At 41.5% G+C, this 27,941-nt stretch overlaps 2 protein-coding genes across 20 annotated transcripts in view; both read left to right on the top strand.

The window, feature by feature from the left end:
• arhgap46a (Rho GTPase activating protein 46a) overlaps positions 1 to 11,667 on the top strand; it is a 32,361-nt gene extending 20,694 nt beyond the window's left edge. The window contains exons 1-9 of one of the 3 annotated variants that reach the window (XM_078947563.1): positions 611 to 730; positions 1,528 to 2,926; positions 4,930 to 5,596; positions 5,790 to 5,882; positions 8,428 to 8,501; positions 8,749 to 8,948; positions 9,629 to 9,720; positions 9,826 to 9,995; positions 10,237 to 11,667. In XM_078947563.1, the coding sequence (XP_078803689.1) occupies positions 1,574 to 2,926; positions 4,930 to 5,596; positions 5,790 to 5,882; positions 8,428 to 8,501; positions 8,749 to 8,948; positions 9,629 to 9,720; positions 9,826 to 9,995; positions 10,237 to 10,431 (2,844 nt within the window). In that variant the 5' untranslated portion in view covers positions 611 to 730; positions 1,528 to 1,573 and the 3' untranslated portion in view covers positions 10,432 to 11,667. Of the gene's footprint in view, positions 1 to 610; positions 731 to 1,527; positions 2,927 to 4,929; positions 5,597 to 5,789; positions 5,883 to 8,427; positions 8,502 to 8,748; positions 8,949 to 9,628; positions 9,721 to 9,825; positions 9,996 to 10,236 lie in introns of those variants that run through there. The other 2 variants (XM_011475391.4, XM_004069221.5) reach the window with 2 other exon arrangements.
• Positions 11,668 to 12,982: 1,315 nt separating this feature from the next.
• On the top strand, positions 12,983 to 27,730 carry phf20a (PHD finger protein 20, a). 17 transcript variants are annotated; one of them, XM_078947565.1, is made up of 18 exons: positions 13,066 to 13,205; positions 14,156 to 14,264; positions 16,279 to 16,385; positions 16,881 to 17,052; positions 17,138 to 17,270; positions 17,511 to 17,587; positions 17,694 to 18,288; positions 18,404 to 18,454; positions 18,535 to 18,804; positions 20,240 to 20,428; positions 20,618 to 20,713; positions 21,381 to 21,536; positions 21,853 to 22,034; positions 22,118 to 22,217; positions 23,783 to 23,978; positions 24,083 to 24,524; positions 26,325 to 26,499; positions 26,580 to 27,730. In XM_078947565.1, the coding sequence occupies exons 3-18, from the start codon at positions 16,303 to 16,305 to the stop codon at positions 26,720 to 26,722; spliced, it is 3,060 nt and encodes a 1,019-aa protein (XP_078803691.1). In that variant the 5' UTR covers positions 13,066 to 13,205; positions 14,156 to 14,264; positions 16,279 to 16,302; the 3' UTR covers positions 26,723 to 27,730. The 17 variants fall into 17 exon arrangements, with proteins under 17 accessions (XP_011473691.1, XP_011473690.1, XP_011473686.1 ...); XM_078947568.1 differs by having other exon boundaries at positions 17,138 to 17,237; XM_020703452.3 differs by having other exon boundaries at positions 17,153 to 17,270.
• The last annotated feature ends 211 nt before the right edge of the window (positions 27,731 to 27,941 follow it).

A 27,941-nucleotide genomic window follows, 5' to 3' on the forward strand; every position in this document is an offset into this window, starting at 1 on the left:
ACACTTGCTGAGCTGTGTCTGGCCTTCCAAGGTGGCAACGATTTGTTGCATGTGTCACACCTCTTCGTCTTTGATAAGACCAGAGTGAGAAAGCTTGTACTGTTCCAGAGATCAGAGACAGTGGTTTTATGTCTTCACAGCTTCACAGCTGTCCGCCCACTGCAAACCGACGGCCATATAAACTCAAACAGAGTTTGTCTTTGCACGTGGTTGTCTGTCAGGGAGCCAAATAGGTAGGAAATTGTGTGTTGGGGACTGTGGGAGCTTTATATCATCAGCATGTTGTGTGCTGTTCTGGGTGGTTGAGACCCAGCTGTTAATAGGCTTGCCTGGATGGTAAACCTGTTGAATTGCTTGAGCATGAGTGTGTTTACATTCAAACTGCCGGGATAGTGTGACTCAGTCCTGAGAGGGGGGGCACAGCCAGCATCCTGACAAAGAAAGATGTGTGGTCAAGCTGTAGCTCTGAGGAATAAAGGAAGTTTGCCGTTGGTTTGAGGGACCTCTGGGGAATTATTTCAGCATTGTTCCAGCGATGTGGGGGAGAGGAGGAGTCTTTCCACATCAATCCCTCCTCCCTCTTCCTGCCGTTACAGCCCAACTCTACTAAAGTGCTGTTGGTAAAAGGAACCCCTTATAATGCTACATGTGTTAACCTTTTTGTTTATAAAATGATGAGCTGGTTCTAAATAATTAATTACTGAACTGGATGTTTAGAACTCTTTGGAAGGTAAGCCTGTTTCCATTCGTTTTCACCTAGTTAAGTGTTTTTGAGTAAAAAAAAAAAAAGAACAAATTAATAAGCATTTAAGATGGTAAACTCAGTTTAGAGAAGTTTTACATGCAGTAGTTGGATACCATTATAGGGCAGCTATAGTGTGCCTTACTGTTAGGATGTTGACATAGAACTTTGGCAAACAAGGCAAATTTATTTTTATCACTTAAAAAACAAGCTTGTGAAGAAGTTTATGGTGGCGACAGCAAAGTGGAGGGCAGCAGACCAGAGCGCTGTGACCAGATTGATGGCAGATTGCTGTCTAAGGCAGGGATTAGAACCAGACTGATGGTTCTGATGTTTATCTGGTTATTCAACCTAAACGAGGAAAAAAGCCCTTTGGAGTTGAGTCAAGATTTTTGGGGCGACTTTTTGCTTCACATGGCTGACCGTGGCTGATGTCTCTCGTTCACATCATAATGGTCTACTGGGATACAGTCCAGATTTCATTCACTAATTCACATGGCAAATGTTTGATCGCAAATCTGTGGTTCATATTACAACAGATAACAGACTGTACTGTACTTGCAAGACACATGAATGACACATACACATGCATTATTAGGTCCTTGAATACACATTCTCTGTTCAATCTGGAGTTATGGTTTTGTGGCTCTAACAACATTGTTATATGACTGACTAAAAATTGAGCCAAGTTTATTTTAATGTCTGTGAAATGTTTGGAAAATAATCTACGTTCATATTTTTGTATAGCTTATTATTAAAGTCACATTTCTTTTAATGTTTTTTAGGGATACCTCTCAAAGATGGCAACCAGCACCTGGATCGAAAGCAGCCATGTTGGTGAAAGTGAACAGCATGAACCGTAGCCAGCCCAACCCAGCCTTACAGCAGCTCGGTGCACACAGCAAAGCCTTAAACCTGAATCCCACCTGCAATAAGACCCAAGAAGGACATCTGACCTCCAGCCAGGGATATAAAACTGCTCCTTCTGGCAAAGAAGCTGGGGAAATGCACCAAACCCATCACCTGAGAAAAGCCAGCAATGGCAGCTTCTGTTTGGTGGCTCCAGACAGTAGCCATCCTAGCCCGATCCTTCAAAGGTCACAGACGAGCACACCCCGCCCCATCTCACCCCAGTATGGCTTCACTGCTCCGATCTATTACGAGCCAGTTAAAGACATTCCAATATATGATGAACCTCCTACAGACATGGAGGTAGAGGGGGCACACCTGTGCAATGGACAATCTCTGTCACGTTTGACAGCCACTCAGAGTCTCCACAAACCTGTGTATCTCCAGCACCCTGGTGTATCTCATTCAGGGCCTAGACACAGAAGAAATCCTTCTGCCTCTGACTACAGCCCAGCTGGCCTGGAGTGCATCAAGCACATGGTTAACATTGATCCCAAGCAGGGGAACTCCTCCAACTCTCTGGTGTCCACACATGCCCCTTCTCCTACACCCAGACAAGACACTGTTCCGACCCAATCACAGCCACAAGCCCACTCTTTGCAACAGTCTCGAGGTCAGCTAAGGGACAAAGAGACAGTGACCCCTGGCCCAAGTTCACTGGATAAAAGACAAAACTGGCGAGTCCTGGAGGCCACTGTACAGCGTGCCATGGATGCACGACACAGCAGACAGAGCAGCCAGGCTTCTCAGGACTTCTCATCTACTCCACAAGCTACTGCTAACTATCAAGACTCTGGCTACTCCACTGGGCCTTCCCCAAGTCTGAGAAGAAAAAGCAGAAGGAGGGTGGTAGCTGGAGGAGGTAGGCCGGGCTCAATAGGCAGCAGTGGGGAGCTGTGCGCCCTAAATGAGAGACTCATGGCAGAAATGAAGGAGGTTGTTAGCCGTTCCAACACCATGAGGGAGGTCAGAGCAGGCCTGGACCCAGAAAAGGAGGAGAAGGGGATTGTACCTCTGACTCCATCCCCTGCAGACTCACTTAGGTGGTATGGACCAGGGGGGGCAGTACCGAAAGGCAGATGTCTATCAAGAGAAGATGTTGCTGGGCCCTCCCGCTCTCAGAAGGGGACATGTAACTATGGGAACCCAGCTCTAACCCCTCTGGAAATACAAGGGAGGCAGAAAAGGACATATGAAAAGGTGGACACCTTGGAGATGAGTATAAGTAGCCAAGCAAGCTTGTCATTACCAGAGACCCCAGGGCCAACCTCACAGGTAACCTTCTATTAAGCCTTTATGTTGTGTGAAACAGAAAATTAGTAAAATAATTATTTTCCCATTGTCTAAACACATTCATTCTGGTTTAATGTCTCTCAAATGAATCAGTATTTACTTTGCCCCTGTAAGTTTAAGTTCAGCTTTGCGTGAGACTTCAGTGCTTTGATTAGTGAAATCAAAACACTGATGATTGAAAAGATGTCTAAATCCAGGTTGACAGCACATTAAAAACATCTCAGTGCTGTTGATAGTTGTCTCTAATCTAGTTTACTGAACCAAAGTCTAGGTGATGCTACGGTGGCCCAGAAGGGTCACAACACAACACATTAACTTTATACACAACACACTGTATGATGCACTTGTGTTTAATATAATTATTTGTGTTAATTATTTATTTCTTCATGAACTTTGTAAACCAGTACTCTGAATAATATTGACACACCAGGATCTTTCAAAGTGATGTAGGCCTCCCCAGAGAGGATTTCAGGGAGGGCTTAGTGAGCGGATCTGGGGGGGGATCTTTATTTATCAAACGTTGTGGTGATTTGATTGCTTAAATAATTACATTCATTTACAATGATTTTTTTTCCCACAAAAAAATGTAGTCCTAATTAAAAGCTGTACTGAATGCAGTGTAGATTGTGTTTGATGTTGTTTTTGTGGCACCTCAAGATAACCTTGGTTAGGAACTGACACTTTATAAACAAATTAAATTGGTATGAAAAATTTATTATATCAAACATAATTAGCTTTCCATTTTGACCCATTGCCTAAATTATCTGGAGGTATCTGCATCATCAAGACCCTTTGGCATCCAGGATTTTATTTCTAGCAAACTTTGCTGTTTCAGAAAACCATCACGTCCATTGGCAGTGTGCAAAAGGCCTTTGTTTGATTCACCAAACTTAACAGACTGACGGAAGCTCTTGAGGATAAACACCCCAGAAATGTAAATGCTCCTAAGACATTAAACAGTAAGCAGCCCAAATGTGGCTGACTATAATGACCACTGTCTCAGCTATAGCTGTCATAATCTTTCCTCCGTCCATCTGCCCTGCACTACAGGCACTGAATTCTCACGTGCCAGCTCTCTGCTTGGACAGCAAGGCACATGCCAAGTCGGAGAGATTTAGGACATGGCTTCACTTGGTCAGGAAGGAGGGCTGCTGCGGTCCATATGGCCCAGGTTTGGCAGAGTAGAACAGAGGAGGAAGGGAGGCAGGCTGGTACTGCAGCTTATCAGCTGTGCTCCGAAAAAAACATAACAAGGAACACAGTTGAGAGCCCCCTAAGTCTGTACTGGAATGTTTTTCAGACCTGCTGTTGCATCACTCCTGCACACTCTGAGATGTTCAAATCCACAGTAAGACTGAATTATCACCACACGCTGCATCAGTAAGGCCTTTGACCCATTTAACCAAATCTAAATTCTCTCCAACCAAATAAAAACATCACAGACTTATTAGTGCATTTTATGTTTTGCTGAAGTTGAGCTTTCATTTTCATGGATTATATGTTTTTTTCCTCTGTGTTGTTAGTACATCTTAGTCAGGTTACTAATTTCTCTTTTTTATGAGGGTTTTGTTTATTACAATTAACTTTCCAACTTAAGTTAAAGTGATCATATGTGGAGAATGGCTTTAGTCATTTCTATGAAGCTTTGGAGGAGGAAGAAGTATGGAGTTTTGTGCGGTTGTGTGCCCACTGATGCTGGGGATCAGGAGGACTTTAGGAGATTTTTTTCGTTGTTACACTTCTGGGATTAGAAAATGAATGTGCAGATCCTGGAACAGTCCCCCCTCCACCACCCTAGTCCCAGCACTGTAGGAGAGAGAATAGTAGGCACAAGGCAATCCAGCGCTTACTGTGACACTGAAAACTACTGAAAACTGCAGCTACATGCACAGTTGGTGCCTATGCTGCACTTTTGCTTCTTCCACTTCCCTACATATTGTGTTAGTTTCTCCTCGTTTTCATATTCACCTCTTTTTCCCCTGCAGGCGGGCACCCTAGAGCTGCAGGCTCAGTTGGAGAGCAAAAAGAAAGGTATGGTGGACGGCCGGACTGCTTCACTGGGACCTCATCGCCCCGTTAACCACGAAAACAGAGAGGGCGGTGATGGGGCAGGGGCACGAGGTGGAGGATCTGCCTTTCAGCTCTCCTACGCCACCCTGCGGCAGCCTCCGCCTTCTGAGATGGGCATGGAAGACTGGGCCAGCAAGCACCTCAACATGCACACGCAAGGACTCTTCCGCCGCCGCGTCTCCATCGCCAACATGCTTTCCTGGAACCGTGGATCCATAAAGAAGCCCATGCTGGTTACTAGCAACCGTGCCATCAGAAAGGAAGCCTGTGAGATGTTTAAGCTGGTACAGGCCTACATGGGAGACAGGCCATCGCGCCTTGACCGCCGCCACTGCGCCCTGCTCATTGTCACCAAGTGCTGGGACATGCCAGGGCTGCGGGACGAGCTTTACGTGCAGCTGGTAAGACAAACAACAGCCAATGCAAGCCCTAGAAGCTTGGCAGCAGGTTGGGAGCTGATGGCTGTCAGCTTGGCCTTCTTCGCTCCGTCACCCAAGTTCCGCTGCTATCTGGAGGGTTACATCCAGAGACACACGGAGCCCAGCAGCGACAAGAAATGTGAGTCTCAGACTGAGCTACAGGGTGGGTCATCTTTCTTTCTGTGTACCTCCCTGTCTTGTTTAATGTTTTTTTTTTCTGTCCAATTTATTACTTTTTTCAACTTACAACTGTTCTTCAAAGTTTCACTGTCATATTGTACATTTCCTGGTTCAGTAACACAACCAACTGAGTCCTACAGACAGAAATAATAGCTCTTCTTTTTTTTGTAACACAGTGACACAATTCATTTTGGAACAGCAAGAAATGAAGATGAAGAAAAATTCAAAGTCCAGAAAGAAGCGAAAACAGAATACAGAGGAAGATGAAGGTAAGTCTTTGAGAACAGGGCTTTCCCCCACTTTTAAATGTTCCAATGAAAATTGGGCTTTGGTTGTTTTTATTTTCTTTTTTTTTTACACGTTCTTGTTGCATTTCTCTCATGATAGAAGACATGTGTAAAAGAATTTCAGATTTAAACTGCATTTCTGAGTATTTCTTCATTCAAATCAGGATGAATCAATAGCAGATGAAACGATGCACCATCTATTGTGACGCAGCAAGTAGAACGGGGGTGTTTGATTCTGATGCATTCACTCGCAGACAAATGAATCTATTAACAGCTTTAATTTCCTCGTCTGAGCTGGAATCTGGCTCCAAACTGAAGAGCTCCCATTTTACTCCCCATTGTTGTTGCACCAGTAATGTTAGCTTGGGGTTGTGAGGGGCTGTAAGTTACCTGGGGAAAGTGTACCCGAAGGGATGATGGGATATCAGTGGAGGCTTACTTCTGCACCAACAGTCCCGCCCACAACTCAAGAGGTGAATTTCGGATGAATTACTGCCACGCTGCACTAACTTTGTTCTAGAAAATGATACAGGATTTTTAATTTGGGCTAAAAACAGCATAATCATAATTCAACGACCACTGGAAACACTTTTACAACAGATCAAAAGATGAATGGAGTGGGACTTTAAAGGGTTCCCACTAGAATAGGTCGATCTGTTGAGATAAAAACCAGGGTGAGGTTCTAGTTTTGTTTTATCTTCCTCTCTTCAGAAGTTGTCTTTAGTCTTCAAGCAATCCATATCAAACATATTGCTCCCTGTAGAGAGACCACTGTGAGTGGGATGGAAAATTGATGACTGCACTTTTTCAGATAAGTACATGCTGATGTACTTCCAAACACTGGGAATGGGTTTCACAGACATCCGAGCAGGAAAAACACGTAGGATGAGAATTTCAGAAGGTCGTGTGGTTTCACAATGGACGTCGGTTGGCCTCCACTTTTGTCTCCTGTTTGTCAGGCGGCCTTTAAAAAGACTCATCGACATGTGTCCTAATATCACCCAGACCACACTGCCAGCTCTGTTGTTGATATGGCCAGAACCGTCACCACAGCAGTGGCCTGGCGTATTACTCTCCTGTGACTCAGAATGAGTGTTTTGCTGTAAAAGAACTTGACCTGAGTAAGAGCTGGACTAAAAGCCTACTGAACATTTTAAAAATGACCTCAACCAATAACAATAAGTGGCAGTTGTTTGGCAGGGGCAGAAGCTGGAACGTGTTCATTTTGTCTAAGCAGAGCAGCAAACACGTCTCTCATTAAAACTCGAAGCCTTGTGTCATGTCAGGTCTATCCTGGTTTGGCCTGTGAAGCTTTTCTGAGTTGAGAGCGAGAGCGGCTTGTTTTTCAGTAGTTTTATAAATAACCAAGAGGACAGAGGCTGTCTCTTTTACATCATCCCGTAATAGCTGTTTTTGTTGATAAGCTTAGCTCCAGTCCCTTGCATAGACAGGTGTCATGCTGTTCTTGTTACAGTACACTCGAGCTCCTAATAAGCTCATATTTCCTCCAGGCTTTGGTTGCCTGGTTGTGGCTGTTTTCAGGGCATCAGTAGGGAGGTAAATATAGATCCCGGGTAACTTTCAAACTGTCCTTCTCACTACAGCACAGGGGTTTTGCTGTCTTTGATTTCACTTAAGAGATTGACTTTTCTGCTAGGAGAAAAAAATGCCTTTCCTTGCTAAGAAAATCAGCAAATTATTGGGATGATTTGTCTAATTAGACATACGGTAATTATTGTCAGAATACAGTCAGATTAGGAGCAGCAGCAAGCTTACAAAGAAGTCACCTGTTTGCTATAAATCACAGCGTACTGACATCAGGGAACACACGGGAAAGTCTTTGTCATTTTTATAAATCCCATCAGTACATTTCTCCTAAGAAACTTCCTGGTGCAGGGAAAGGGCAAAAGAGTGGACCTCAAAAGAGGCCAATGTTTGTTTCACGTTACCACAGCAGAGAAATCTGCTGGTAATTTTAGAAAGTTGGCTTTTGATGCACAGACGTTGACATAAAGACTTTTGGGTTGAATTGGGTTCATGTGATGCTTCCAGTCTGAGAAAAATCCCCCCTTTCTGGTTACCTTTTCCTAAAAGAGGTCTTAGCTCCGCTGTAATGGCTTCGAGCAGCCAGGACCTGTGTGTGCTGCTTGTGCTCCCCTGAGGTCTTAGAGTCATGCTGATGAATCACCGGTTGGATGAATGAGCTGGATCATGTCTCCAAATCTCGTCTTCGTCGGCAATAAATATCCTGTGATCCTGACAGTTTATCTGTGTTTGCTGTAATCCTTGTGTGCTAAAGTCGCACTAAACATTTCTGTACAGCTGCCTCTGCCTGCCTATCGTTTGACATCTGTGAGAAATAAAAACATTGCTGTCCCGGCTCATGGGAAAGAATTCAAATCATTTATTATTTTGTGCTCAGTAATGACTGATGCTTAAGGGTTTTAGTTGTAGCCTTTGAGGATATAATAAGGGTTTGTGTATTGTTTCCTGTGTAGTTTATTATTTTTCTCTTTTCATTTTATAGGTCTTTCTATCAGCACATACGCCAAGTTTTGCCATCGGAAGCTGCTCAAGGTGGCGATTACTGGTGGGAAAAAGGTAAGCTAATAAAATAGAGGAAATCTAAAGGTTCAATCTTGCAAAGTAAAAAAAAAAGGACAGTTCAGTTTATAAGTGGCCTTTGTGAGTAATTTTGAACATTGTCAGAGGGGGAGACATAATTACAGGTACACCAGAACAGTCACATGTAAGGCTTAGTCATAGTCGTCCAGCTGCAGACATGTCTATGGTTAGCAGCATAATATCTAGCATTCTTGGGCATTAAATCTTGTCCCCCCTGCTGCAGGGTCTACGTAAGCCCACCTTGGAGGAGATCGACCACAGCAGAAGAGCCATCATCACCCCCTCTCTTTTTGGCAGCTCGCTCGAGGAGGTGATGGAAAGGCAAAACGAGCTCTTCCCAGACAGGAAACTGCCCTGGGTGCAGGTTCAGCTGTCCCAGTATGTCCTGGCTCTGGGTGGGGCTCAGACGGAGGGCATCTTCAGGTAAGACAGACCTAGCTCAGCTAATGGCATGCTTCAGCTTGAGCAAAGAACTGAGCTGCAGAAAAAAATTAGAAGGGTGTTGTTAAAAAGTGCATGCGTGTGTGTGTGTGTGGGTGTGTGTGTGTGTGTGTGTACTTAACTGTATTCGCAGTGAATATAAACAAGTGTGTGTGTGTGGTCTTCTGTATCCCTTTATTTTCAAACGCCCTCTGTGTGTATAGCACACGAAAACAGAACAAACACAGCTTTGCTTTGGGTCTGAACACCGCACTGTTTAATTTGATGCTTCGTGATACGAGTTTACATTACTGGTAACGCTTACAAGCACTCGGGAGCCTCTCAACCTCCTGTTTGTTTAGGATCTTCTCCAACGGATTTAATTCTGCAGCATTTCTACTAGTTTGTAAAACTGTTCCTTTTCAGAAAGTCTAGAAATTTCTCTGTGGAGAGAGATATCTCCCTGTCCTGAGTGTGTCGTTTGGTTGTCTGTAGCTTGCTTTGTTATTTTTTGTCTCAAGTACTTTGTACTCAAGTACTTCAAATAGATTACAAGGTACTTTTAGCCAGCACTTTGTTGAAGGAATGAAATATGTCATAAGTGAACAGAGAATGTGAAAAAAAACAGAGGCAGAGGGCCCTCTTGTGGCCACTTTTTGCTAATGTTTTTATTCATCTGTCAGGGTGCCTGGAGACATTGACGAAGTGAATGCACTGAAGCTCCAAGTCGATCAGTGGAGGATTCCTGAAAACCTCTCCGACCCCAATGTTCCAGGTAGAGACGGATACATTTCAATCATGATCTTTTTATTTTTGGGTTGCACAGAAATATGTAAAATGATGATTCTGCACATTAAAGCGATGCCTCCGTCTCATGCAGCCTCCCTAATGAAGCTATGGTATCGTGAGCTGGAGGAGCCCCTCATCCCCATGGATTTCTACAACCAGTGCATTAGTAACTGTGACGACCCAGTAGCGGCCATCACCGTGGTCCAGTTACTGCCTGAGCTCAATAGGCTCGTTCTGTGCTATTTTATCCACTTCCTGCAGGTAATTAAGTGTTGTCACACACAAAGCTCACTTTATTTTACCCTAGTTTATTTATATATAAAACCCCAATCGATTAATTCAACACTCCAAACTAAAACATAAGTACATATTTAAAGAGCCAGGTGTTCGCATTAAAAATCAGGAACAAAAAATGAAGCTGCGTCACAAAAAGGGAAGTTTTAACTGCTTGACTGCACTCTCATTGCTTTTTTTTTCTCTCTCCTTGCATTCACACTTCCAGGTGTTTGCTCAGCCCTCCAACGTTGCCATAACCAAGATGGATGTGAACAATCTGGCCATGGTGATGGCCCCCAACTGCCTCCGATGCCATTCTGACGATCCGCGGATCATCTTTGAAAACACACGCAAGGAGATGTCCTTCCTGAGAATGCTCATCGTTCACTTAGACACCAGTTTTATTGAAGGGGTGGTGTAAACGCTGTCAACACGCACAGCCGCTACACATTTACAATCATACGTAAACACTGTCTTTGTTATAGCTTCACTGGAAATTGCCAGGGTGGAAAATTTCACCTTCTAAAACAAAAGGATGAAAAAAAAACTTGAACTTTCAATATTCTCTCCAGTTTTCTTGGTGTGAGACAAGATGTTTTACCTTAGGTTTCTCTGTTTTGTTAGTTAAATTCACAGTGACTGCTTCCAGTTGGTGCACCTTAATGGATCTCTTTTCATACAGTGCATGTTAACCCTGCGTTTCTAGCTGAATAGGTATTACAAAATTTAAATTAAGTAATTGGATTTTGAAAAATTCATTTCGGTAAAAATCTTAATTTCTATTGTAGGACTTTGACAACCAGCATTTTGATTCCATTCACTTTTGGGATAAAATACACTTCTTTTTGTATGTACAGAGAATCGACTGTATATAAAAGATCCGCTCTTGTAATGATCTTATTAATAAGCTTGCTTGTGCTGTTTTGCTGATCATTTTTTTATTTTTCATAATGCAAGACCTAAAAAGTACAAAGTCTATGTTAACAATTGAAGATATGAATATGAGCCCCAAACTATTTTTAATGACTGTTGTTTCTGAAACATCACAACTCATAAAATATATAGGTATATTTCTCAAATTTAGATATAGACAACCATAGAAGTTAGATGGGAGTGTTGACTTTAATTATATTTCATGTTATAGATGTCTGTGTCAAGTCAGTTAACCAATAATACTGTTTTTCTGTTGTGTACAATATATTTTAATTGAAATTGTTTTTAATCTCCATCTTGATTTTTTTTGCCTCAGGTCTTATGTAAAAAAAAAACGGGTTTTGGATATAATGACTGTACGTGATCTGTGGTTAAATTTTTGACTGAACCCATGTAGTCACAGTTGAGGCTTGTTTGACTATTGAGCACTGCGAGAATGTAAACAGATTTTTTTAATCACATCTTAGGCTTTGGCAATGTAAATAAAGATTTTGCGTGTATTCAAGACTAACCTTCATTAAGTATGTTCTAACAATAAAAGGGTGTAACTGTTTATGTAAAAAGCAAAGATTGTCTATAACATTTCCTTCTGCTGTGACAGCTTTTCTTTTAAATTTAGCAAAGATCAAACCACTTCTTGAGTTGTGTGTGCATGTGTGCCTTTTTTGTGTTTACCATCTGAACATGACAGTCATTCATAAATAAAAGGTTTCTTCAACTGTAATGTATGGAATCATGGTTAGTTATTACTGCTATTGGGATTGTAGAAGGAGGACCGTCAATTTATTTATAGGGTAACCAAAACTACAGCAAAAAGATTATTGGGCTACATTTTTCAAAACATGATTTTCAGTAAAAATTCCAGAAGAGAAATTAATGTAAACTGCACTTAAAAAAAAAGCAAAATCTTTGCTCTATATGTGTTCATACGTTCCAACGTCTGCCTGTAGCCCCATCACATTAGTAGAACATTTATTAGCTGAAAATGGAAAGTCCACAAACTCTACTATCAAATGTATGCATAATCTACACTATAATACCTTGAAGGAAAAAACTAACAATGCAGAAAAAACAATCTTTGATTTGAGACAAGAATAGAGAAAGGAAAGACATTCAGGAAACTACAACTATTTTGGGGGGGAAATAGAAATTGTAGAAATATTTAAAGGATATGGTTTGTCTTTTATTGGTTGTTTTTTTACACCAACAGCACAAAAATTACCAGTGTAACCACTTCAAGCAACAAGAGAAAAATAACATAGCATTTTTCAGATTATGGAGTGGAAGCCAGGTCATGTGATCTAATAAATGACATAAAACGACTCCATATTCAGCCTGTTTTGACCTGTACGTTGATTATCTTAGCGATGATTAGACTTGTCTCTGTCATGAGTTCAATCCAATCCTTGTATTGAGGCTTGTGGAAACCTTTCCAATTCCTTAGAATAAGCCTCCCAGCCACCATAAATTCAGACCAAAACTGTTCTGATGGGAATCCAGGGGGTCTAGCAGACTGATCTCCTCACAAATATAGTTCTGGTAATATACAACTGCATTTTCTCTTCAAGCCAGAAAGGAAGCACAGAGGAACATTACCATAATGTGTGAGGATTCAAGGAGTACTGCCATTTTCAGTAAACAGAACAGTTTCACTGTCATTTCCAATAGTTATTGTCTTGCAGCAATCACATCGTAAACAACTTTGATGTAGTATTGTAATAATGGTGCACAATTTTTTATAATGAATACATATATTTCTGGCATGAGACTGTCTTTTTTTTCCAGCACAGTGTAAATATTTAATTTTTTTGTTATTCTCTTGTTAAAAAATGTCAACACAAGTTAATTTGCTATATAAATATACGTATTTACTTTATTTTAATTAATTTACAACTGATTTGCAAAAAAAATATGACTGATTAATCCTAACTTTTATAGTACGTATTATTTATTTCATCCTTAAAGATAGGTATTTTCTTTAGTTATATCTTTTCTTGGTAAACATTCAAAATGATAAACAAAGCATGTTTTTTAGGAATGGAATGACAACAGAAAGGTTCTCATTGAAAACATGACAGCGTAGGCCGGTCTGTCGCGCATGCGCATCGTAGCGCTACTTTGCCCGCGCCGGTAGAGCATGCAAGGGAGAGAAATTCAACTGCGTGGTACGGAGCAGCCAGGCGGAGGCAGCGGTACCTGCGCTTTTGACGGGTTATATTGCATATTTTTCACCCGACCCGTCAAAGACTGACTGGAAAGCAGGTAAAAATCTAAAATTTTGCCCACACCGTAATTTCTAGGCTGCATATGGTGACAAGGCCCGCTCGGTGAGTGCTTCCCAACGGTTTGACTGATGCCGCACGTTGGCTTTCTGGACTTCAAAACAAACGTGACGAAGTAGCTTCAGAAATGTCTGTTGACATATTCACAAGCTGCATTCGGGCGGTTAGTTAGATATATGCAGTGTCCCTTCGCGTTGGGGCTGTTGCTTCAAGTCTCTAGGTGGTTTCTCAGTTGGACAAGTTTGTTGATTCGCGTCTCCATGCCGCTCTTTTCATAGTAGGAAAAGTACGGAGAAGTAGGCCTAGCGCGAGGCCACAGCGAGCCTTGGTGAGTGACAGGCTACTTGGCCAATCCAGTGTTAACTCCCGCCCCCATGGCAACCATTCCACCATTCATGTTTGTCGAAAGCACGTGACGTCAGTGTGCTTTCTTCGCGCTACGCCCTCTGATTATAAAACACCGGACAATAAACTGTCCTTAACGGATCAAGTGGTCATCAGCAGTATAATGTAATAATTGCCAAACATTGTGATTTTTTTTATTTTAGATATTTGTATTTTAAGATGGCGACTGCTTTAAATAGTTGAAGTGCGCTATAAGTACAATAGAGTTGTAGACTGGAGGGTTTTTTATTTTATTTTTTAAATAAAACAAGCTAATCTGATATTTAAAGTAAATCACCTTTTAATAATGTAGCATTAATATATTTCCTGCCACAGGGCATGGTTGTTTCCGAAGATGTCACACCGGTTGCCCCCGGTCCAAAAAATAAAATAAAACACATATTAAATAATGTGTATCGTTTTGAAGTTTATATAAGTCAACACGCTTCTGTGCTTGCATATGAAAAACATACATGAAACGTTAGAAAACCACAACAGCCCTTTCTATTGTCTTCTATTGTGTCTATACGTGAATTGGGTGAGCAGAAAACACGTGGGTCGGGTGGTGTGAAGACATCCGGTTTGTAGGTTGCACTGAAAGCAAGCTACTCCAGACTCCACCGGCTATGGCGAACCGAGTCATTCCCGGACCAGAGTAAGATTTATCCATTTTTATAGCTTGTTGCCGTCTTTCTAAAGCCCTCCTGTTGTTTGTGATGTGTGATTGCGCTGCAAATGGAGAGGCGGGATTGCTGTTGCCCCCCCTCGCCGAACCGCCGAGTAGACCCGCCAAGGCCTATGTGATTGCAGAATGACTTGGAATATCGGTATTAGACCGGCGCTTAACGCCTTGTAGGGATCGTTTAGTTGTTTTTTCTTTTACATAAATCCTTCCGCTGTTTATCCGTAGCGATATGACTTTACGGTGATTGAGCATCAGACAATCCTAATGTCGCTTATCATGTTGTTACCTTACCAGGAGATTCCTTTCCTGTGGATAATCATACATGTAGACGACGATGCTGCAGCTATGAATCACCTCAGGAGTCGGTATTTTCAGATTTAGACACAGATGTCCTCTTCTTCAGTTTTGATCAAGGCTCTCCAGCTATTGGCCACATAAATACTACTCATTTTTACATTTCCTCTTTATGCAGCCCCATGTTGCAGCACGTGCAACCTGCAGTTATTTATTTATTTATTTAGGTAATTTACAGTGGAATTATTTTGGCCAGCATTGAATTCAAAGACCCACTCTGGTAGAAAATGTTTCTGGTGATTTCAACATGTCCTAATGGTATTTTTTTTAAGATGGAAGACCAATATAAAGAAAATGAATATTAAAATTGCATTTCTGAATATTTCTTCATTAATATTGTTGTGAATCAAGAGCAGATGAAAAAAATGCAGTTTGAAAAAGAGCTTATTTGTGATATAGAAAATACACTGGGCGGGGTCTGCTGCATTCTGATGCAGACGACTAGATCCATGTACCATTTTTTTCTGCCCTATAAAGTGCTCTGAATTATAAGTCGCAGATGCATAAAAGGGGTATGGGGGCATAACGAAGAAGACAAAAACATATATGTTGCACTTTTAGGAGAAATTTAACAAAATGCTGGCCAGTAACGGATATTTCATCTTGAAAGGCAAATCATACAGATTAGAAAATAATAGACTGAATATATGCACGTTTCACCAAAATAACTCATTGATAGATATTTATATTCATGAAACATGGGAGGATTTTTGTATATCAGTGCAATATGTGAAGAATTTTAAAACAACCACAACATAAAGAACATAATAAATCGACTATGCTCTTTATGTTCTATTTCAGTTCACTAAATTCATTGAATTCTTCATCCTCCGTGTCCTTTGGAACTATTCCACCAAGCCCAGCGTGAGACTGAGTGGTGCTTCTTCTTCTGCATTGCAGTCAATAGCAAATAGTGATACACACACCTACAGTTCCCTCTGGATGTTTTTAGTGGGACAATGACAAATGTATGAACCTCTTTATTTAAAAAAAAATCACATGAGTTGTACCCCTGGCTAAACCTTGCAAATAAAAAAACTGACCTGTATTCAGTAAATTACAGTTCGCCTTCATTTTCTTCGTCTGAGCTGACATCTGGCTCAAAACTACAGCTGGATAGCTCCACTATTGCCTTCTATCTATTATTTTATTTTTTTGCACTGGTAATGTTAGGTTGGGGTTGTGAGGGGCTGTAAGCTAGCAGATGGATGATGGGAAGTGGGGGGCAGGCAACAGTTTGTGCCTGTGCCACAACTTTGAGTCAAATTTCTGATGAGTTACTGTTGCTCTTGCAGAATTGTCCTACAGAATGACAGTTTTTTTTTTCCTTTGGCTAAAACTGGCATAATCATTATTAAAAGACCACTGGGGATGTTTTTACAATAGATGGCAAGATGATTGGAGTGGGTCTTTAAGGTGTTACAGAGTAGACTACTAAATTTGAATCGCTCTGCATCTCCGATGACTGAGTGAATAGCACCATCTTTGTAATGACCTTAGATGTTCTCTTCGAAGACCTTGCGTTAGTGTTTTTGGTGGACACATTAGTCCCTTACAGGCACAACCAAGGCCACACAAGTGCTGTTTTGTCTTTGCGTTGGTTTACATTTGTGTATGCGTGTGTGTACAGGAAGGGAGCCTTGATGTGGGCAGTATGAGTAAGACGCCCCCTAACAGAAGAGGGATTACATTTGAGGTGGGAGCTCAGCTTGAGGCCAGAGACAGCCTCAAAAACTGGTGAGTCATGGTCTTGCTCATTCCACGTTATGTTTCACTTCCCCCTGTTTGTTTGTTTTTACACAAGTTCTCATCTCCTTTATGGGCCTGGGGTATCTGTAGTAGGGAAAGGGTGAAAATAACAGGTTAGTTATTGTGCATGTTATCTTAATAATATCCAATAAACTTTGACCTAAATTAAGCCCAGAGGACGGCTAACTTGTTCATGCTGTGCATCAAAATTTGTGATTATAGAATACATGTTTTTTTTTTTCTGGAAATTAGCAGAACCGTTGGTGTGATGTTTGTTTTTGTGTAACATCTGGCAATAGTGGAGTGTTAAGGCACACTACCCTCCAAGTAAAGCTGTTTATTACAGCATTTTTGTTTTTTCGTCTTCAAGTTATTTTTACTTTTTCTGCATTTGTGAATTAATAGACGAGAAACAAAACTGTGCCTGCCGTCTCAGAATTGTTTTAATTGTGAATCATTGATAACCCCCATTTATTCATTTAGGTATGCAGCCAATATTGAGAAGATTGATTACGAAGATGAGAAAGTTTTAATCCATTATCGCCAGTGGAGCCACCGCTACGACGAGTGGTTTGATTGGACAAGTCCCTACCTGAGACCCGTTGAGCGAATTAAACTGAGAAAGCAGGGCCTGTATGATGGCTCGTCTTCACATGTAAGCCTACAATGCGTTCTTTGGTTGCCTGAGTTTAGATGAAAATTATTTTTTAATGAAACATTGATCTGGACGGTGATCAAAGGTTTCTGCGTTTCAGGGTTTCCAGGTGAATGACAAGGTTCTGGCAAGCTGGTCCGACTGCCGTTTTTACCCCGCTAAGGTCATTTCAGTAAATAAAGATGGTGGGTATCCCCAAGTAAAGGAGGTCCAAAACAGTTGAGTATTTGCATAGATTGTTTTTTTTTCTCTTTTACCTGCAACTTGCACTGTTTTTGATAATGGTCTGAAAGTGATAAACTTCTGCTGTTTCTTTCTAAAGTAAAGCCTTATTTTTGGCTTTTAGTTACAGCGAAGTGCTTTCTAATTTTCCGTCAAAGAAAATGCATATCTACATGGTCAAAGAACCTTAAATAAAACATCATGTTGAAAAAAAATCAACTTGTTCTCTCTTTTAGCAACCTACACTGTGAAGTTTTATGATGGTGTCATACAAACGGTGAAGGAGATGCACGTGAAACCTTTTGTGAAAGAGGTACAAGTTATTTACTATAAACATCATCCAGGTTATCTATATCTTGGTTGTTTCTTCCAGTTCTTGGCTCCCATTTTCCAAATTTCATCTTTTATTTTGCTGACAGAGAGGTGGAGTTGGAGGCAAGTCTCGATCCTCAGAAAGGAGTACAGTAAGGAGGGCACCAAGCCGCAGAGACAGGAGACCTCAAGAGAATGGTGGTCCCAAAAACAAACGAGTCAGACGGAGCACGTCAGACCAGGAGGAGGACAGCAACAGCGACGATGAAGGGAGAGAACAAGAGGTGGAAAACGACAAAAGCAGTAAAACAAACGATGAACTCCAGGCTGCACATACTGTCAAGCAGGAGGAAGAATCGTCAGATGAAGAAGGTCATAGCAGGCCTGGGGACGAGGAAAAGTTGACGGGACTCACAAATGGAGTGAAGGTTGAAAAAGGTGAAGATCTAAACAAAGGCACCGGTCAGTTAAATGGAGACTTGAAAAAGGAAGATTTGGAAAACGAAAAGACTGGAATCAAGCCATACAGGCAATGCGCCAAGCCATACACAGAGACGCCTGGTCAGAACCCACCAAGAGCAGAGCAGGCTTCCGCCACAAAGACGAGCGCAGAATGCAATGGAAGCGTGGAGCAGAAACCAAATGTCCAGTTGGAGAACCCCCAGACTTTGGCCAATGCACCGCCTCCCCAGCCTGTAAAGCGTAAGTAGTCGCACTTGAAATAATCAGAAGTGGATTGACAAATCCAGGATATTTGAGTGCATTCAATTCCTTAATGTGGGCATATTCCTTAGACTTTTGTCTTTGTTTTGTGTAGCTGTAAGGAAGCAGGGCTTCCACAACCCTAACCGATTCAGCCGAGAGCCATGTGAGTATTCTTTAAGGAGCAATGATTATCACTCGTCATTCCTATATTTTTCTGCCACTGTTTTTGTTCCCTGTTTTCAGTGTACAGGGTCATCAAAAACCAACCGCCTCTGGTTCTGTCCGTTAATCTCGACCACAACCCGTTTAAGTGCAGCGCTCCAGGATGCACAAAGTCATTCCGTAAGGCAAAGCTTCTGCATTACCACATGAAGTACTATCACGGCGAGGAGCAACCTATGGAGGGGAAGCACAGCCCCACCAGGAGCGTCCAGACCAGGGCCTCTGAGAAACACACGGCAGCTGTTCCTTTGGATGCTTCAAAGAGAAGGCGCACCATCTCTGCTTCTATGCGTAAGTTCTTCAGCTTTGCGATATTTTGGGGGTCACAAAGGTCATTTAACCAGAATTGAATATTTAAAGCATGTATTGTACATGCGGTGAAACGGCTGCTGTATCGCCATTTTGAGGATACAGATTTAACTTGCAGTTGTTATTAGGCAAGGCAAGTTTATTTGTATAGCACAATTCGTAACCAAAGTAATTCAAGGTGCTTCACAAAACAGAAAAATGCATTAAAATCACAATACATCATAGAAATAATCAGCGTAAAATTTACTTTAAAAGAAAAGAAAGAAAAAATTGAAAATTGATTTAAAAATAAAGGAAGGAAAGGAAAGAAAAGTGCAGATAGGACCTCTCAGTCATATACACGGCTAAACAGAAATGTTTTAAGTCTAGATTTGAACATGAAGACAGAAGAGGCCAGTCTTACGACTTCAGGGAGGCTGTTCCAGATTTTAGCTGCAGAATATTGAAACGCTGATTCCCCTTGTTTAGTTCTGACTCTGGGCATCAACAGGAGGCCGGCCCCTGAGGTCCTCAGAGTACGAGATGGTTCATATGGCACTAACATGTCAGAGATGTACTTTGGTGCTCGGCCATGGAGAGACTTGTACACAAGCAGAGCTGCTTTGAAGTCTATTCTTTGAGGTTATTACAATACACTGTGGGATCAATAAACTCCCTTCACTTTATCCTTCAAAAAGAATGCATGTAGCATTATTCCAATCATTTATTTTAAGTGTTTGTTCTGTTGTTTTGGTGAAGTTTTATTTAAATAAAGAAGATGGACATCTGTAAATATACATTTGAAGAAATGCTTTACAATTTCTTTTGTTTATGTCAAAGAAACATTGATCACCATCAGAATAAGAAATATGCACGGAAATATGTTATCTTTTCGATCAATCTCATCCGTGCCGTCTCTCCTGTACAGAATGTGCTCAGTTTGCCAAATCTAAATAAATCTTGAATCCCGAGTAAATCTTTTTTATTCTATAATATTAGATTAATTTTTCTAAGGAGGTTTGAACTTTGAGAGTTTAAGCACGAGAAAAGTGTGAAAATGTCCACGTCTGTCTGAGAAAAGTGTTTAAAGAGGAGTGTAGGATTAAAGATAATTTACAGCCTTAAAACATCTGTATTCCTACTTTGCAAATGTCACTTATTTTGGGTTATTTTTAGAACATAACCCCTGTGATAAATGACAAAACACTGTATTCATCAAATGCCTTTTTTCATATTTTCTCTAGTATTTTCAGTTATAAGTCGTGGGATTCTCAATGGAGTTTTTATTTATTTATTTATTTTTACCAAATCCACAGATTTAAGGCTGGTTAATCCAGGTTTGGTCTAATAGAATAAGTCTATGTAACCATTGAAAGAAAAAAAGGGGCTCACCAAACATGTTTTAACCCCGTGTTGACCTTTCTTCTGGTTTTTACAGACTCGACTGTGGGGGGTGCAGCTCATCGTGGTGATGTGAAGACTGCTGGCAGGCGCACATCCGCACCACCTGCAGTAAGCACGCATGGTCAACAGCAGAGGGCGCTGCTGAGGGAGAAGAGCAAAGAGAACCAGCTGGACAGGATCAGCTGCCAGCTGCAGGACTCAGACAAGGGTGGCTTTGACTTTGGTCAGTATGATGCTGGGTGTCATTTTTATTTAAATAAAAAAGGATTCCTTTTTTTTATTTTGTTTATACATATTTCATGCTGTTCATCGTTGGTTTGACCTCGTACGATACACTTCTATTCAAGTACCAGTGGAATTATCTTGGCTTTACTTGGATTGGGCTTAATTCTTCTCACTCAATGGTCTCCAGGGTCTGTAAAAGACAAAACTAAGGAGAAACCAAAACAGAAGGACTTCCTCCGCATTAAACTCAAGAAGAAGAAGAAGAAAAAGAAAGCCAAGTCTGGTAAGAACCAGGTCCCTGGCACAGGGCGAGGTCGAAAAGCTGCTGCCCTGCATGTGCTCTGGCTGTGACATTGTGTGCAAAGTTAAAGCACCTCATTCACTCCTTTCTGTGTGCTGATCGAGCTTCTGTGTGTGTCCTGCTGGTCTGAGTCTTCAAGAAGCCACAGTTTATTTTAGAACCTAAGTTTTGGTAATAATAAGAGTTGTTTTGCCGCTCGAATGCAGACTAATCAAGAAGAAAATACTTTTTTCTGTCTCTTATTGGCATCCACTCACACACATACATATTTGAAGGGTTGACATGGACATTGTTGTACATCCTGCCTGGCTTCCTTTGGCCGGAGGCTTGATGAATTTGTGTTATATCCTCCTGACAAAGTTTGTCATCTGTAGAGGACACTTCTAAACCTGAATATCTCCCAACCCCTGCATACTACTGAATTAACTCACTATAATATCTACAGAGAACATTTGGGGATTTTCAATGATGTGAAGGGGTGGGGCTCTGGGATTTTTAGTTTTATTGGATTTAAAAATGTTTTAGAGGACACGTTTTGAAGGAAGTTTTTAATCAAATGTTTGTTGTCACGTTTTCCTCCTGGGCGCTGAGCATTTTCAAAGCTTACTTCTCTGTTCTACATCTGCTTCCCCCCTCCCTGTGTTAACAGACCACACAGGTAGTGAGGAGAATATTGACATTTCAGTATTGGGTCTTCACTCCAAATTGAATTTGCAACTCAAACCCCCCCTCTCACACAATCACAAACCCGAGGCCTACCCCAGCAGGCCTGGACACAGCTTCTCTGAGCAGATACATGTGGATGGTGGGTACCTTTGTGACGGTGTGAGAGTCTGTGTGTGTGTGTTAGTTTGTGCAGATTGTGTCTTTCTGTGAACGTCTTTGGCTCCTCTTGTTACGTTCTTCTGTTTTCTCTGGATTCAGTCCACCATGTGACAAATCTTCCTCCACCTTAAAACAAATGCTGCCGCTCCCATAGGAAGGCATGGTGGGCTGAAGCCTGAGCTGCTTGCTGCTCCTGCTTGCTTAATCACATAAATCAGATTTTATTTAGAGCTCACTTTTTTTTAACAGAGTTTTCAATCGGGTTAAACTGAATCCTTTTGTGTTGGTTCCTGTAGACGAGGACAGCATAAGTGACTGGTCCACTGACAGCTGCGGGTGGAGCGATGATGACTTCGACATGGATTTGGACGTCACTACTCCACCTCTTAGCACAGACTCTGGTGCCGTGGACACAAACGATCAAGAAATTGTCCGATGTATCTGTGAAGTGGAGGAAGAGAATGACTTCATGATTCAGGTGAGCTGGCAGTTTACTTTTCCAAAGGTTTGCTTTAAGGGACACGGCCTTTCAGTTGGTGAAATATGTTTCTCCTGTGTTAGTGTGAAGATTGTTTGTGCTGGCAGCACGGCACCTGCATGGGTCTGCTGGAGGACAACGTCCCGGACAGATACACATGCTACATCTGCAGAGACCCTCCAGGTAAACGAAGGAAGAACAAAGCAGTGGTAGCATGCCTTAAGTCATATTTGCTTTTTTTAATTTATTTTTTTAAATCCAGTTTAAATGCTTACAGGGTGGCCCCGGATCCTTGATGAAATCTTTTAAGGTCTTAGATTTAATTGACCAAAATAAGGCCATCTAAAATATTAAGTTGTCGTGAATGGTCTTAAATTTTTTTCTGGTCAACGCGATGCGACTTCCTGTCTTTAAAAAAAACTTTTTAGGATGTGCTGTGTCAGTAAGGTCGTGAACTGGTCATGAATCATTTAACCTCAACTACCTAGTTCTCTCACGCTTAGAAAGTGGAGAAATGGGGGTTACTCTTAGTGGTTAAAACTGGTTAGTAGTGAACTGTGATTTGCTAAAAGACATTTAAACTTGGAACAATGCGGTCATTTCGCATGTGTAGAGGAAACGGCTAGCTCTGGCTGTTTGCTTCATTCAAAGTGCTTATTATGAATGCATCAGGGCAAGATTTGGCCAATTGTCCCGGCCATCTGGGTATCGTGATGATGTCTTTTAAAAATTTGTATATTTTTATAGCATTATTTTTATTTTTCATCAATTGCTGTGAATATAATGCTAAGTTCACATGTAGCAAAGATGCTAAAAACTTTTGGCGATGGCTCCTCCCACATGCGTCAAGGCATCCACCAGGTTTATGGACACACTTTTGGACGAGTGTCAGGCAGTGAATTTGACGAACACAATGTCAATTCACTGCTCAAATGGAAGACACAGAAGGATGATGTTGAGAAATCCTATTTATTGTGAAGAGCTCCACGAAAGTGTCTGCAGGCACATGTTTGGGGTTAAGTGATCATTCAGAGACTCCCAGTATAATGCTGGTTAGGGCTGCAACAGATCACAAAACTCACTGTTGGGATTCTTTTTGGATCCATATAAAGGAAAAACAAAATAAAAGCCTACAATTCATTGTTTTGGAAAGCTTCAAAACATTTTTTTTATAAAACGTATATAAAGTATTTCAAAAGATATAAATACTAACAAACAAATATCTTCTGCCATAAAAACATTTGCTCATTGAGGCCTATCTATAGAAACAAAACACTAATGATATCTCTGAACTCAAGATATTCCTATTTAGGGCTGCTCGATGTGTGGGAAAGCTCACATGGAGATGTGATACATGACCAAATAGCAAAACAACTAAATACATCATTTCCGTTTAAAAGTTTAATTCAAGAGTCAACAGAACTTCTAGAAATTATACTCCGAATGACCCTTGTCTACATAGAAGGGGGAAAGCATCCAACATAAAAGGGTTCCATCTGTGAATGGCGTTCGGTGTGAATGTAGCTTTAGTGGGCGAGTGCCAATGCAAATCAAAATGCAAAACCAAAAATTCTGCTGACAGTTTCGATTGAGCTAAATGGAGCCAGGACGAACGATGACGATGAAATGAAGAAAATCGAGTGTCAGGCGTAGCTGTTTATTCAATCTAAAACATCAGTGTTTCTTTATGTTTGTGCTTCACTAACAGCTGTCTGCACTGTACACACTCATAACTCTGTTCCTTTTAGGGCAGAGACAGAGCCTGCGCTATTGGTACGATCGAGACTGGTTAACCAATGGTCACATGTACGGCTTCTCCTTCCTGGAAGAGAACTATTCGCATCAAAATGCTATGAAAATCACCACCACCCACCAGTTGTTGGGAGACGTGCACCACGTGGTGGAGGTCCTTAACGGGCTGCAGCTCAAAATGAGCATCTTGCAGTGAGTACAAAGCCAGACTGATGTTTCAAGCTTGAAACTAACAGTTTCGCTGCCAGGTCAGCCATGTTCAGAGTTCCCATAATTACATGTTTTTGCCTTTTTAGGAACAACCCAGACCCTGACCTACATTTGTGGCGTCAGCCGTGGAAACATTTGGAGAGGTCTCGGACCGGTCCTGACTGTTATAAAGATGGCAGCATCGTCCCGTCTCCTGTGACGCCCAGTGAGGACATGAGTCGAGGAGAGATCTTAATGTCCAACGCTCTGGAAAAGCTCAGCCGCGCCGCCACAGCGGCCACCTCTTCTTCATCCAGCTCCTACTCCCCTTTCCCATCCTTCCAGGATTCGTACATCAACAGCGACCACTGTTACCAGAAGCCGCGGGCATATTATCCGGCTGTGGAGCAGCGCCTGGTGGTGGAAACCAGGCAGGGCTCAGAACTGGAGGACAGTTTGAGAAGCACAGAAGAGCTGCTGGAACGGGAGCAGTGCTACGGCAGCCTGCTGGAGATGGAGAAACCGAAGAAAACGGGCATCAGCAACAAGGTATGACGTCCAGCGTGAAATGAAACACGATGCTGAAATTCAGGCATGCAGGTTAATAACAACCAGACAATAAAGAATTAGCCTGAGGATCAAGGCTATGCACCCCCCCCCCTTTTTTTTTTTTTTATTTAGTTTTCCAATGTTGATTAATGACAATTCAAGACTACATTCAGCCTGTAGAAATGTGCAACATTAAGAAGGTTCTTGTGTACACGGTGGGAACAACTGAGATTGTTACCGTGGTCATGAGCTCAGGCATCAGTAAAACATCCACCACCTTGTAAAAGTGGGTAAAACAGGGATGTTGCATCAGAACCACTAAAGCCTGCCTCCTAGAATTTTACGTTTTCTCATGCACTGATCAGAATAAAAAAAAGCACTTTTACTAACAGTATTTCTGTTTTGAGCTTTACACTGGACCCTTGCTATACTACGTTTAACCTTTTGCATTCTCGGATGCTTTTTAAGTATTTTTTTTACCCTGCATTGTGTTCTGCGTCCTGATTGGCTGTTGACCACATTCAATCAATCTCCTATGTGCCATGTCTCCTGTCCAGAATGAGTGCAGTTTTCCAAATCTTCATTTGTGAGCACATCTTTGTTTTCATTATATAGTACTGGACTTATTTTTCTATGAGGGTTTGAACTTTGAGAATTTAAACAAGAGAGAAAAGTGTGTGAAGTGTGGAGTTTTACAGCCTTAAAACATTTATAATCACTGGTACTGTAAAATAAAAAAAACTGACTACTTTGCAGATTTTTGTCCATTGCATGTTGTTTTTAGAACGCAACTAAAGCAATCGAGGGCCTGCTGTACCTTAAAATAGCCCAAAGTATCCAGGTTTGGAATAGTTATTCAGCCTTCGAGCGAGAGAACATCAGCTGAGTTATATTTCAGAGTCGGCATTGGGCTGACCTACTAGTCTGTCATGAGGGGCTGTACAGTGGCGACGTGGATGACAACCAGTGGGTTCAAATCTCAGCAGGATCTCTTCTGTGTGGACTTCTCTCCAGGCCTCTTCCCCAACAGTCCAAAAACATGTTGGCTGGTGGCTCTAAAGTGTACGTTCGGTGTGATTGTGCGTCTTTGTGGCCCTGCAACAAACCAGGAAACTCTCACCCACTTAGGTCCTTATTTAGGATTACCTGTCATTTGGGTTACTGTGCTTACATTTCAGCCTTGCACATCCTCATGGCTTTTGATGGACTAGAAAATCTTAACAATCAGGTTTTTGGTTATTGATTAATTCAGTGTTTTTTGACCTTCTGTGAGCCAAAGGTAAACATTTTTATTTCTTTGTGAACCCTAAAGAACCCAGCCATTTTTCCTTGAAGAGAAAGTTAGGTGTGCTAACAATATGGACCACAGAACCCATTTCTGATGTTTTCCTGTTCCATACATAGATTCTGACAGGTTAAAAATCACAAAATGTAAGAAAAAAATGAATCTCTAGTCTGTGTTAGCAATATTCAGTCTTATTAAAGTTTCTTACATAAGAAAGTTTTATCTTTAATGATTCTACCTAATTGATATGAAACCTGGGCCTGTGTGGCTAAACACAGAACTGGTTTCCTTTGCAATAAATATTTTTTAGACCAATCAGGTGAAATTGAATAATGTTTTTACCTGTGTACCGGACAATTTCCCTCCACACACTTGGTGTACGACAGCACACACTGGTTGAAAAACACTGGATTAACTCCATGCTCTATTTTTGTTCTTGCACTGTAAACTAAAGGCTTTGTTTTGTTGTTTGTTAAGTATTTATTTTTATTGTTGGACCTTTTGCATGTGTGTAGGCTTCTATGGGGGTCGGCTTGTGGTCACAGGCTGAGAAAGAGGATGGAAGGAACTCTGCAGAGACTGGAGACATCAAGCAGCTGCAGCAGTGGCAGATGAACCTGCTGGATCACATCGATGCAGTCCAGGAAGAGGTCTCCCACAGGATGGACTTCATTGAGAGGGAGTTGGATGGTAAAAATGAAGCCTTTGAGGTAGTAAGCTTATGGTGTTAAACTCATCTTTACCGTGACTTTTTCCCTTTTGCTCCTCAGTGCTGGAGAGCTGGCTCGACTACACTGGAGAGCTGGAGCCTCCTGATCCCCTAGCACGTCTGCCTCAGCTCAAACAGCGCATCAAGCGGCTGCTTTTGCAGCTGGGCAAGGTACAGCAGATTGCCCTCTACAGCTCCACATGAGGGCGCTAGAGATCTGCGTCAGTATCAGTCACTGCACAGTTGGCTGGAACCCTGATGTGTCGGAAGCTCACCGGTCGCAAAGATACCTGCATAAGTGCAAGTCCCAGATTTAGGTGGTTCAGCAGATTATCTTTGACCTCATATGTGCTTCAGAATCCAGTGCTGCATGCGGATAGAACGTTCGTGTGAACATCTGGAAAGCATGGCGGATCAGGATGCAACACGTAAAATAACCTCATGAAAACAGGAGAGAACCCCGTGGACCAGAATACACGTTCTTAATGTGTGTCTCAATGCAACTTCAAACCTTACGATTGCCTTTTGTCTGAGCTACTGCTAAGGTTGCCCGTCTCTCTCAGTACACAGTGCTTTATACGCAGGAGCTTTATAATCCAGTTGCAGTCGAGTACCTGAACCAGCTCTTTGCAACAGCATTTTGAGCACATCTTCAAATGGTCTTTTGCATCAACTGCATCACTAAATTTAGTTCTGACATACTATGTTGAAATCCTTGCCATAAATGTCCGTAAAGTTAAAAGAACCTGTATAAAGGTTTTTCATTTTCTGAAGGGTTTGTTTCTCATTGCACTGTGAAGTTATTTTTGTCTGGCATGAAAGGAGATTCTGTTTTTACCTCCGTTCCTCTCCGTCTACTCATTCATGTTCCCGTTTTATCAGTTACTGTACCCCTTTTTTAATTGACCCTTTGTTGGCGCTGTAGCATTTGATCTGAGATTCAGTGAGAAAAAGTAACGTGGATTCTTAAACTAGCATCTTGTGTCCGTATGGAATATGTAGAAAAAATCAAACATTTTTTTGGTTTTTCCCCTTCCCTTTTCATTTGCTATATTTTGGTTGTTTATATATTGTCATTCACAAATGTATTCCGAATTGACAATGTTTTCCCAAACACAGATCTTGTGTAATGTGTGTGTCTTAGAAGCCGGGAAAATATTCAAGACAATGCAAACAGATTTTGACACGTTAATAAACTACCGTTGTAATTAATGACTTTCCTGTTTTTGTTTTTTCTTGTGCTGTACATCTAAACAGGAATGTTCTTTTATAGTTGTAGTACCACAAAAATCAGGACAAGTAAATTTTGTGGAAGGTTTGTGCTAATTTAAAGTATAGGAAACGCCATCAGAAGGTGGAAACTAGAACTTCAGATTGAATAAATTAAGGAAAACTTTTTATTTTTAAAGGCCAATGTTTTGTA

This window comes from Oryzias latipes, chromosome 5 (assembly GCF_053564925.1).
Source record: "Oryzias latipes strain Hd-rR chromosome 5, Olatipes_Hd-rR_3.1".
Classification (NCBI taxonomy): Eukaryota; Metazoa; Chordata; class Actinopteri; order Beloniformes; family Adrianichthyidae; genus Oryzias; species Oryzias latipes.